Source organism: Macrobrachium nipponense, chromosome 14 (genome assembly GCF_015104395.2).
Source record: "Macrobrachium nipponense isolate FS-2020 chromosome 14, ASM1510439v2, whole genome shotgun sequence".
Classification (NCBI taxonomy): Eukaryota; Metazoa; Arthropoda; class Malacostraca; order Decapoda; family Palaemonidae; genus Macrobrachium; species Macrobrachium nipponense.
In genome coordinates this window covers 26,680,227-26,693,011 of record NC_087207.1, presented here as the reverse complement: position 1 = coordinate 26,693,011, position 12,785 = coordinate 26,680,227, and the positions used below count along the sequence as shown (strand labels likewise).

At 38.5% G+C, this 12,785-nt stretch overlaps 1 protein-coding gene and 1 long non-coding RNA gene across 2 annotated transcripts in view; one reads left to right on the top strand and one right to left on the bottom strand.

Annotated features, from left to right (window-relative positions):
- Positions 1-12,785, bottom strand: part of LOC135226428 (uncharacterized) — a 136,162-nt gene that overhangs the window by 59,848 nt on the left and 63,529 nt on the right. The gene's annotated exons all lie outside the window — the stretch shown is intronic.
- LOC135226427 (XK-related protein 4-like) overlaps positions 1-12,785 on the top strand; it is a 68,448-nt gene that overhangs the window by 52,785 nt on the left and 2,878 nt on the right. The window contains exons 5-7 of the mRNA XM_064265979.1: positions 5,270-5,425; positions 9,511-9,667; positions 11,974-12,137. Coding sequence (XP_064122049.1) covers positions 5,270-5,425; positions 9,511-9,667; positions 11,974-12,137 — 477 coding nt within the window. The remainder of the gene's footprint in view (positions 1-5,269; positions 5,426-9,510; positions 9,668-11,973; positions 12,138-12,785) is intronic.

Genomic DNA, 12,785 nt, shown 5'->3' with positions numbered 1-12,785 from the left:
TTTTAGCTGTCTCTTGCCCGCCACCAAGGGTGCCAATCAGCTAAGTATATATCTGCTGGGTAAGTTACTTGTACAAAAAATGATATTGTTAAGATACAATAAAGTTTTGTACATACTTACCTGGCAGATATATACGATTAATGGCCCACCCAGCCTCCCCTCAGGAGAACAAGGTGTAAGAGAAATTATGGCTTAGAAAACGGGAATAGTTCCAGACCCCGCCACCCAGCGGCGGGAATGGTGGATCACCTGACCTACCTGTCGCGTGTGCCGCGAGTTTGAAATTCTGTCGGGACGACCGAGTCTATAGCCTAAGTATATCTGCCAGGTAAGTATGTACAAAACTTTATTGTATCTTAACAATATCATTTTTCACCTAAAAAAGGCCTCTTCAGGACACCAGAGGTCTTTAATTTTCTTGACTGATGCTTAGGAGTTTTGGATGCCAGGTCCAGGAGTTCTGATTCCATCAGTCTGGGGGAGCTGTCCAGTGTATTGTCTTGCATGGACAAGGCGTCAGGGATGGTTCTGAGGAGTTGGCTGCTCATTTCAGCACGGGACTGCTTAAGGAAGAGAGCACTCTTTTGCAATTTTACCGCTAAATCGGCTGTCGCCAGCGCAAAAAGCGGATCTACTTTTCGCTCCTTTCATCAGACCATCTCTTCCCCCCAGTCTATGGTAAAGGACATAGCCGGCCAGCCTCCTACCAGGAGAAAGCAACCCAAGACCTTCTGGCGCAGTCTTCAAGGAAACCTACAGCTACTTCGCCTTCTGGGTCCTCTGCTGGTGAAGAAAAATCGAAGCCCTTTCGATCTGCTTCTTCCTTGAAGCCAGCCCCTCGAGGAAGAGGCTCTTTCAGAGGCAAGGACCCCTGCTCCTTCTAAGAAACAAGAAGTGAGAGGGAAGCCCTCCTTTCAGCCACCGGTAGGAGCAGACTTCTACATTTTGCGAAAGCCTGGGAAGAGAGAGGTGCCGACGCTTGGTCTCTGGACATCGTCAAAAAGGGGTACAGAATTCCTTTCCTGAAGTTACCCCCGCTGTCTTCGACACCAAAGGATTTGTCTCCTTCGTATCAGGGAGAAAAACGGAAAGTGCTTCCTGATCTACTAGATCAAATGATCGAGAAGCAAGCGGTGGAGCAGGTCTTCGACCTGAGTTCTCCACGTTTTTACAACCGTCTGTTCTAGTGCCGAAGCAGTCAGGGGGGTGGCGCCCCGTTCTGGATGTCAGCAGCCTAAACCGCTTCGTTACCAAGCAGAAGTTCAAGATGAGACACCTCAATCTGTGCTAGCAGCCTTAAGACCGGGGGATTGGATGGTCTCATTAGACCTTCAGGACGCATACTTTCACGTTCCCCACCTCCATCCCCGATCAAGGAAATACTGCGGTTTGTCCTGAAAGGGAAAGTATTCCAGTTTTCAGGGCACTCTGCTTCGGCGGTCTCAGCACGGCGCCGATGGTGTTCACCGTTCTTATGAAGAAAGTTGCGAGGTGGCTCCATCTTGCGAAGATAAGGATCTCTCTCTACCTAGACGACTGGCTTATTCGAGCCTCATCGCAAGACCGATGTCTGAGGACCTTCACACGACTTTGTCGTTAGCAGAGGTCCCTGGGACTTCTGGTGAACCTCGAAAAGTCGCATCTGACTCCTTCTCAATCCTTAGTCTATCTGGGGATTCAGATGGACTCAGTGGCTTTTCGGGCTTTTCCGTCCCAGGGGCGACAACTTCAATGCCTGGACAAAGTGTCAGCTTTTCTAGGGAAAGAAACATGCTCGGTGAGGGAATGGATGAGTCTGCTGGGGCCGACCATTTCCTCACTGGAGAAGTTTGTTTCTCTGGGAAGGTTGCATCTTCGACCGACCACTTCAGTTCTTCCTCTCCAGCAATGGACGCGCAAACAAGATCTAGAAGAGTCTTGTTATTGACGAAGAAGAAAGAGCCCCTAAAATGGTGGTCGGATCCAAAGAAGCTTGCGGAAGGACTTTCGCTCAAGCTTCGAACCCCGACCTAGTGTTGTTTCTCCGACGCGGTCTTCCACGGGTTGGGAAGGAAACACTGGCAGGGAGAGAAAGTGTCAGGCACCTGGAGGGGAAGGGGAACAGGTGTCCTGGCACATAAATCTCAAAGAACTTTCAGCGATTTACCTTGCACTAAGGTTCTTTCAAGAGGAAGTCTCCAACAAAGTGGTTCAGATAAACTCAGACAAAAACCACAGCCCTGGCATACCTCAGGAAACAGTGGGGAACTCACTCCTTCTCTGTTCGCCATCGCGAAGGATGTCCTGATATGGGCGAAGTCGCAAGACGTCACGATCCTGACAAGATTCGTGTCATGGTTGTAGAGAACGTCGCGACGCGGACCTTCTCAGTCGGCAAGGACAGCTTCTGCCGACGGAATGGACCCTTCCTCAGGAGGTATGCCAGTCGTTATGGAAGCTGTGGGGACGTCCTCATGTGGACGTTTTTGCAACTTCCCGAACGAAGAGACTTCCGCTTTATTGCTCCCCAGTTCTGGACCCGGGAGCAGTGGCAGTCGATGCCCTACTGTGGAATTGGTCGGGACTAGACATATACGCATTTCCCCCATTCAAGATCCTCGGGGAAGTAATGAGAAAGTTCGCGGCATCAGAGGGAGCGAGGATGACCCTCATCGCCCCCTTCTGGCCAGCGGCCACTGGTTCACGGAGGTGATGTCCTTCCTGGTAGACTTTCCAAGGACTCTGCCCCTAAGGAAAGATCTACTCAGACAGCCCCACTTCGAGAGGTACCACAAAAACCTCCCCGCTCTGAGTCTGACTGCGTTCAGACTATCAGGAAGTTGGCCAGAGCGAGGGGTTTTTCAAGACCTGTGACGGCGATTGCCACCGCAAGGAGGCCCTCCTCAATCGCAGTATACCAATCGAAGTGGGCTGTCTTTAGAAGTTGGTGCAGAAAGAAGGGCATTTCCTCCACCTCAACCTCTGTGAGCCAGATAGCAGATTTCCTTCTTCACCTCAGGAAAGAAGTGAAACTAGCTGTTCCTACGGTTAAAGGCTACAGAAGCGTGCTTTCTGTAGTCTTCAGGCATAGAGGACTTGACTTAGTGAATGACAGAGACATTCATGATCTCATTAGATCCTTTGAGACTGCGAAAGTTCTCCAGCCGAAAGTACCATCGTGGAATTTAGACATTGTACTTAAGTTCCTCATGACGAGTCAATTTGAACCGCTCCATTCAGCTTCGCTAAGGAATCTGACAAAGAAGACCATTTTCCTAACCGCTCTGGCGATGGCGAAGAGGGTTAGCGAAATCCAGGTCATAAGCAAACATATTGGGTTCAAAGATCATAGTGCGGTTTGTACCCTAAGTCCTACGTTCTTACCAAAGAACGAGAACCCTTCCAACCCTTGGCCGAGGACGTTTGAGATCAAAGGGTTGTCGGAGTTAGTGGGACCTGAACCTGAGAGAATCCTGTGTCCTGTCAGGGCTCTCAGATTATATTTGCAGAGAACCAGAGCATGCAGAGGCTCTTCTGAGAACTTGTGGTGCTCGGTGAAGAAACCAGATCTTCCGATGTCGAAGAACGCACTGGCGTTCTTCTTAAGAAGTACGGTTAAGGAAGCTCATGAAAAGTGTAGTGAAAGTGATATGAAGCTTCTAAAAGTGAAAGCCCACGAGCTGAGGGCTATTGCTACTTCGGTGGCTTTTCACAAGAATATGGCAATCAAAGACATTTTTGGGCGCCACTTATTGGCGAAGCAATTCGGTGTTTGCTTCACACTACCTGCGGGAGGTGAAAGCAACATACGAAAATTGCTATTCGCTCGGACCATACGTCGCTGCAGACACTGTTTTGGGGGCAGGAGGTAGCACTCATCCAATCCTTTAATGGTTAGGGGAGTTTTTAACTTGTGTTATGGTTGTGGGGTGACCGCCTGCGGCGGATCTCCCTTCCATTAGCTTAGTCTAAGTGGGATACCTTTGGTAGGCTACGCCAGGTGGTTTTGTTTTCTTCGTTGCCCTCATTGTATGGTCAATGGTCTAGTCACGTCGTGGTCTCGCCCCTGTTGACAGATCATCTGGAGTGCACCAGCTTTATAGGTCTCTACCTCGCTGGCAACTCTAGTAGCACAAGCAGACTTACGCGGCAGTAACCACGAAGTCAGCTATGCTAACAGGTAAGGAACCAAGATACAAATTATCTGCATATATATGTTTCCTAAAATCTTCTATTCTGTCTACTCCCACCACCAAAGGTGGGATTCAGCTATATATATATCTGACAGGTAAGTTTCATGAACAAAATGATATTGTAATGATACAATTAAGTTTGTTCATACTTACCTGGCAGATATATATAATCAAGTACCCACCCACCTCCCCTCAGGAGACAGTGGAATTAAAATTATGAATAGAAAATGGGAATGGTTCCTGATACCCGCCTCCCAGCGGCAGGAATGGGTACTAACCACCTGACTCCCACTGCGTGTGTCGTAAGTGTTTAAATTTCTGTCGGATTCGGAATAATACAGCTATATATATATCTGCCAAGTAAGTATGAACAAACTTAATTGTATCATTACAATATCATATTTTTCCCCTTTAACATGAATACTATTTACGCAAGTGAAACTTAAAAAATTGCAATTCTTATAAGAACTGTGAATTTACGTATTGCGATATGCCAGCATCTTTGTCTTGTGCAGTGATGAGTATTTTGATCAGTATTTTTTGCTGTATCTTTGGAGCAATACAGCAGTAAAACCTTGAATCCAGTCATGAACCAGAAACATAAAGATCATAGTGGTGTATGTTTGTGTGTAATGCTATTAGCTAGTTAGCTAGTTAGCTAGGTAGTTTTAAGTGACTTTATGCTGTAATTATAAACTTTGCATATGCCTTACAACATAAATATTGGTGATGCTAGAATATCTTTAATAGACAAAGTAACGCCATTGGATTGTATATGTTGTTGATAAGTTTATTATTTTCCCAGTTACAAGAATTTAGTACAGTATCAAACTTCATAATTTGATTGCTATTGGAACTTAATACTACATATGTAAAGAGGAATTTTATATGTATATTTTCATGGGAACCAAAGTTTTCCACATCCACATGATTTTAGAATATTGTCACTGTGTAGATGTATATTTTCAGCATTCCTATGGGGGTTTTGGTTTACGTATTATGTTTGTTACTATGTAATGTTGTGTTGCAATGAACCAAACAGCACTATGCAGCAGTGAGAAGAGTTACCCATTTTCATTTATATTTTTAACTTACAGTGTATGTCCTTAGTATTGGTTGTATTACATCACTCGTGAGCTTAGCCTGGGGAGTGACGTCTCATGCACGAGGGAGTCGCTTCACTTGTCTTGACAAAAATAACATCAACTTGAAGGGGTCTGTTGTCCTACTTCTCTGGCATATATTCAGCATTGGTAAGAATTTATTTTGTTGCAAAAACTTTTTGATAATGATATTTCACTGTATTTATGTTAATGACTTATTAGCAATTACACACCTTGCTATTACAAACAGGGACAAACTCTGATTATGTTGGGTTTCTGTCATTAGAAATTGTCTTTCAGTAGACAAAAGTTTTCAACTTTACCTAAAGATAGGTCTTTGCTGGCATTTGCCTTTAACCCTTAAACGCCGAAGCGGTATTTTAAAAATTGTCTCCCATATGCCGGCGGCGTTCGCGAGTGAGCGCCGAAGCGGAAAATTTTTTTTTTTTCAAAAAATCACAGCACGCTTAGTTTTCAAGATTAAGAGTTCATTTTTGGCTCCTTTTTTTGTCATTGCCTGAAGTTTAGTATGAAACCATCAGAAATTAAAAAAATATCATTATCATACATAAATATTGGGATATATGACAGCACGAAAAAAAATTTCATTTCTAATTGTTTGCAAATTGCACTGTGAGCAAAATGGTTAAAGCTAACGAGTTCATTTTTGTTGTTGTATTGTACACTAAATTGCGATCATTTTAGTATATAACACATTGTAAAACGATCAAGGCAACACAGAGAAAATATTATCACAAAATGATGCATGAATTCGTAACGCGCGGACGTAAAAAAAAGCTGTTTTCAAAAATTCACCATAAATCGAAATATTGTGCTAGAGACTTCCTGTTTGTTGCGAAATGAAGGCAATTAATTGAATATTACTAGACTGTAAGTGTTGTAGCTTACAATTGCAGTTTTTGACCATTTCGGTTGAGTTAAAGTTGACCGAAGGACGAATTTGTTCTATTTATCGTTATTTATATGAAAATATTTCAAAACTGATAAAAGCTACAACCATAGGTTGTTTTTTTTTGTATTCTACATGAAATTGCACACATTTTCATATATAAAACTTTATGTAATGGCTGATTTAAAATGGTGCAAACGTTACGACAATCGGACTAAAAAATTTATGATTTTTTCGGAAGAGTTACTGCGCGGACGTAAGGAAAAAGTTTATTTCATAAATTCACCATAAATCGAAATATTGTGCTAGAGACTTCCAATTTGTTGAAAAATAAAGGTAAATGATTGAATATAACTAGAATGTAATAGTTTTAGCTTACAATTACGTTTTTCGACCATTTCGGTCGCGTCAAAGTTGACCGAAGGTTGAAATTTTGGCACTTATCGTGATTTATATGAAAATATTTCAAAACTAATAAAAGCTACAACCATGGGTTGTTTAATGTTGTATTCTACATGAAATTGTGCACATTTTCATAAATAAAACTTTATGTAATGGCTAATTTAAAATGGTGCAAACATTATGACAATCGGACAAAAAAATTTTGATTTTTTTCGGAAGAGTTACCACTCGGACGTAAGGAAAATTTTTTTTTTTTTTTTTTTTTTTTCTTTTTTTTTTTTTTTTTTTTCATAAATTCACCATAAATCGAAATATTGTGCTAGAGACTTCCAATTTCTTGCAAAATGAAGGTAAATGATTGAATATTACTAGAATATAAGAGTTTTAGCTTACAATTGCGTTTTTCGACCATTTCGGTAGTGTCAAAGTTGGCCGAAGGTTGAAATTTTGGCACTTTGACCAAAGGTTGAAATTTTGGCACTTATCGTTATTTAGCTACAACCATGAGTTGTTTTTGGTTGTATTCTACATAAAATTGCACACTTTTTCATATATAATACTCCATGTAACGACTAATATAAAATGGTGCAAAAATTATGTCAAAGTGACCAAATAATTTCTGAGATGTGTCGCTGATACAAAACAACGCCTTGATCCGTGAGCTCCCAGCATCCCCCAAGGCGCGTGATTCAAAAGTTTTTGCCTGGTAGGCCTATAACTATTTTTCCGCAAATTTTTAAATAAACTTTTTATATCGACGTACCATATGTCCAATCGACACTCAACAGACAATTTATATTGACGTTTAATATGTCCAATCGGCGTTAAAGGGTTAAGTATAGTGTACAAATGAAAAGTGAAGGACAGTGATTGTGTGAAATACTATTTTTTTTTTTAATGAGTGAGAACACTATTTTTTCATGTACATTTTGATTGAAAAGCAAGTAAAGAATTATTATGAAATATTCATAAGTCCATGAAGTCCTGCTGTTAGAATCTTTTAGGGCTTGCCTGTGAATGAGAATTGAAAATTAAAACCTAACTGATAATTATTTACAGTACTGTATCAGAATAAGTATCACAATAGATGCCCTATGAATAATAGAAATAAGATAAACGAAGAATTACACTGGACACAAGAGAAATCATCATTTATTGGTAAAGAGCTCCCATGTCTGCCAGTCTTATCCATGCCAATTTATGTACTTCATTATACGTATTGTGTTAATCAGACAATAGGCACTGTGTAGTTAGCAAAACATTGTAAAAGGTGTCCGATATTGCAAAGGCTTTTGAACTCAAATCTTAAATACCTGTCTATGTTAGCAAATGGGATGTTGAATAGTTTGTTGAAGCAACCAGAGCTGTCTTTTTATGATAGTTGAGATCTCCATTTGTTAAACAGTTTTTTAAAGCAAGTAAAGCTGTCTTTTTATGATAAGTGAGAACTCCTTGCCAAAACACATTCATCAACTATTTGAGAAGACTTGTACATTGAGTGCTTTATGCTGATTGTCATATTCTATACTTCATTCTTTCAACATGAAGTAAAACTACTGTAAAGTTATTGAGATTAATGGTTGAAAAATTGCTGTGGATCAAGATGGTGCACGCTCTGAGAGACTGTGTACCTCCTTTTGTCCAGGAGGCAAAGACTGGTGAAACTGGTAACTTTTCTAACAGAAGTATTTATGGAAGATTAACAGTGTTGACTCAACAATATTCACTCAAGAAATGAGAAAGAAGCATCTGAGCTTGCATAATCAGGGTTCTCATTATTGATTTGGACAAGGTCTATATGACAGGATTCTGAAGACCACAGATATAGGTATTATATGGTTAGTGGTTTTGTACAAAAACTTTTTACTAAAACATTTTTCAAAATGTTATTGGAAATCACTGGATAGGAAATTAAACATGCTTTATGAAAGGTTAGGATGGTGCTTAACTTATGGTCATATATAGCTTCAATAGTTTCATCTTTTATGAAAAAGTCAGCAGGACAGTAGAGTGAATTAGTGCAGTTTGGAGGTTGGAATTTTGATAAATTATCTTTGCTTGGTTTGGCTCTGATAGCTCATATTAGGTATTGATTGCATTATTTTTCCAGCTCATTACCTAACTGCAATACATATCAAAATTCTTTTAATGAAAAATTTAATAAACTTTATATCAGATTATAGGAAATTTACTAAGTTTAAATAAGTTCAGCGTTATTCTCATACGCCTTTGTTTCTCCATAAAATCTGTAAATAAATGCTTATATGTGAGCATTTCATTTCAAAACTCCTTTTGTAGATGATTCATATACATAAGTCTTTTTACCATTGATTCTATTTAATTTACATTAGATTACATTTTTTATGCTACATGAACAAAAATCCCAGATCAAACCTAGAATCAGTGTGATACCAGCGTTGAAAAATAGTGGAGGCCTCCAAGCATTATGATATCTTGAAGTATGCTCAGAGAATGTGTAAGTGGGGTGGAAGACATTAAAGACCAATTTGGTAAGTCCCAACAAGAAATATTGTATTCCACTATATTCATAAACATTTGATGCTGGTAAGTGTTAACTTGTAAATATTTCATGTTTGAGGATAGTTTATTTGCAAAATCCAATATGGAAAATTTCCCATGTGTTTTCTTCTACAGTATATAAACTTATGAGTACATCAGTTTTTTGACAAGGTCAAGGGGATATTTAGAATAAAGGCTCTTTTCACATTTTATGAGACTAGATCATTTTCCTACTGCGTTTTATCATAATTTCTTGCCTATTGTCACAGTATAACACAACACAATATTTACTTTTTTAATAACTCAGGGTTATTTTTATTTGTTTAAAACTTGATGTAATTATTTACAGGTAGAAAGGTTAAAAATTTTTCAAAGCCATCACTAACATTTATGCCTTTTTCAGGAGCAAGAGTGATTGCCATGGTGTTGTTTGCATCAAAGTTTCGATTGTGGCTCTTTGTTGTATGCTTTGCTCATTGGTTCCTCATGGTTGTTTGGTTGATGGCTCGCAGGTCACTGGCTCACGCATGTTCGCACAAACTTGGAGAAGTAACCCTCAGGTAAGTTCTGTATTAGTTGTGCGATGTTGCATATCACAATGGTTGATCGATCATGTTGCACCATCCATAACTGCCATGCAAAGAAGAGTGCATTTACCATGAATGGCTTAACACTATTCCCTTTTTAAATTAAATGTATATTTGATGGAGGTGTTACTTTCATGACACCTTTCATATATGACATACAACCATAGACATAACATTTTGTTACCCTTTGAAGTTTTAACTCTGGAGTTCATATGATCTTTTGTTGAGTATGTCAGTATTTCCTCTGGGTGTAGTGCTTTGTGTAATGTCATTTGTTTCCTAGTTTCCTGGTCTATACTGCAGAGTTCAGCCTTTGTCCACTCCACTACTCTGGGCTTTATCTGATTACACTTACTGTTACTACCTCTGTGTTTATGGCTTTCATCATATTTCTGACATTGAGTCTCTGCATATATTCTTTCATGATTGCGTCCGTCATCTCTTGGTATTATATATCCTCTCCTTGTATTATTCCAAGGTATTTGTATCCTGTCTCATCTGTGTGTTTGATGCTGTTACTATTATTATTTTTATTATTATATTATTAATATTGATATGTGGTTAAAATAGGCCTGATGAATTACTTAATCGTACAGGCCTGATCTAATTATTTGTCTCCAAAACCAAAAGTTAAATATTATTCCTCATTTTGCAGTTCTTTAGGTATTTAATGACTGGGTAAACAAAAAAATATTGTGATTCTGATAGAATTCCTTTAATTAATTTTTTCCAAAACAAGACATTTATTCTTGACTGAAGTTTGTACACACACATAAAATATGTTCAACTTTTAGTGATGACCTGTATTCTCCACATACCAGGATTAGGTTGTACTATAGGTTTTTGAGTGTTAGTGGATCACATGAAGAAGAGATCAGATGATTTCAGTATTTGTGTGTCTTTGTTTTGAAGAATGACGCAATCCATCATAGAAAGAGGTGCAATAATAGGTTTGATTTAACCCTTAGTGGACGAACATGCTCTCGTGAGTAGCAATAACAGGTTTTGGGTGGACAACGGAGTGACTCATAATGAGTAACAATATTAGGCGCCATCGATTTGAGGGAATTGAGTGGGAAAGAGGTGCCATTACTGCTATAGCCCATAAATTCACAAATGGCAACTTTTACACTGGCGAAGATGAGAGACTGGTTGGCTGAGAACTTAGCTGTGGTCTTGACTTCAAGGGAGGATGTACTGCTTCTCTGTTTAACATGACATCTTTTTATAAATTTGCTCAAATATACCAGGGTGTTGCTGTTGGTTTTAGTTCTTATCTTTTATGATAGTATGTCAGTTATAATAGTAATTTTGTAAGGAAATGTTAAAAAAAAAATGCATAAATCCTAAAATGTTACTGTATCGTCATTCTCGGTAAATTTAGACATGTAAATATTTTAAAACAAATATTCCAAGAATTTGTTACAGAATTTATTTCTGATCTGTTTTGATATTGTGTGAGCTGTAATTATAATTTTACAAAATTAAATAAATTTATTTATTAGGAAAAACATGTATAACTTTGTAAAAGGTGCCCCACAAGGGGTTTGTAAATAGTAGTAATTTTCTACTTCTTGTGGAAGGTAGGGAAAATTTGTTAGAATTTTTTTCTCACAGCATGTGCATTTGTATATCTTATTTCCATTGAGGTGTTTTTTTCTTAAATTGGCCAACTTCAAAGTTTCCCCAGTCTGGGGTGCTGCATATTAATTATTTTTACCGGCTTCTGAGGGTTAATGTTAGTTTTAACAGATTTCATGTCATTATAGATTGTGAGGGGAGAACTGAGTCATATTTCTAGCCTCTAGTAGAGTTTTCATGGATGGTTTTTTCCTGAATAAAAGATGCAAATTGGAGTAAGGAAAAGCTATAGAAGTTAGACATGCCAGCAGTTAGAGAGTAAGGCGAATTATTTGAGATTAAAATGCAGAAAGCAGTGCAGTTGGGTTCAGAGGATTGTTGCAAGGAACTTTAGCACCCCATATAGGGAGCTGGGGCTGAAAAGAACCTGAGGTGTGTTGTAATGTAAAAGGGAGGTTATGGACTTTTAAGTATTTTCCTTGGTAATCTCTGAAAATCAATGTAAGGAATAGTGTGTAATATTACAGTTTATATTAACTGCTATAAAGTTAAAACTGCTATAATGTTAATTGTTTATCGTCTGCAGATATGTTCAAACATTTTCTCAAAAGTGTACAGTAAATTTATAAAGAAGTATAGTTAACTTATGCTAACTTTATACTGTAGCAGAATCAATGCATACCTTTTTTTACTTCCAGCTTTGTGTTGGCTGCTGTGTACATCTTCAGCTTCATTAATGAAAAGGAGGAGCCCACAAAATATAAATACATAGCCTATTATATTATCTGTGAATTTGAAAATGTGATTATGGTTGTCCTATGGCTTATTTATGCAAATCCAGACCTCTGGTATTATATTCCAGGTAAGTTTAGAGTATCAAGTAGTTATATCTTACAGAGTAGTAGTTTTTCTGGTGGGTTGGAGGTTGAGCGTTTAACTGATTTCAATAGTTTTCCTGAATTTTGACGTATCTTAAGTTTCATGTACATGACCTGCAGTAATCATTGAAGCCTGCATGTTGTCATACAGCACTCCTTGATAGAATTTATCAAGCCACAACACCATTTCCTCTGTGTTGGGAAAACGTTTTGTCCGTAGTTTTCAAGTTAGCCTGCGCAAAAATAGCTTCAGTGTGGCGATTTTATTTAGAGAACAAAAAAAAGGAAAATTAACTGGGGAACTAAATTAATGTCAAGGGTTTGGCTCGTCATCAAACAAAGGAGTAAAGATTTCAATGTTTTATTCTTTTATTTCCTAGTAGAATGTAAACTTATTTCAAGTTAGAATATGTTTTACATGAACTAGCAAGAGCATGTCTATGATATAGCCTAATCCCATATTTTTGTCTCCAGCTCATTAGGCTGTATGATAAACAGATTACAAATTTCTTTGAAAACAGATGAAAGACTCTGAACCCCACTGTATGTCCCTAGTAAGATTACAATTGACTGAAAAGCAGTTCAGACTCATACATATCAGTCTTCTGCCATAACATTACATGCTCCATTCA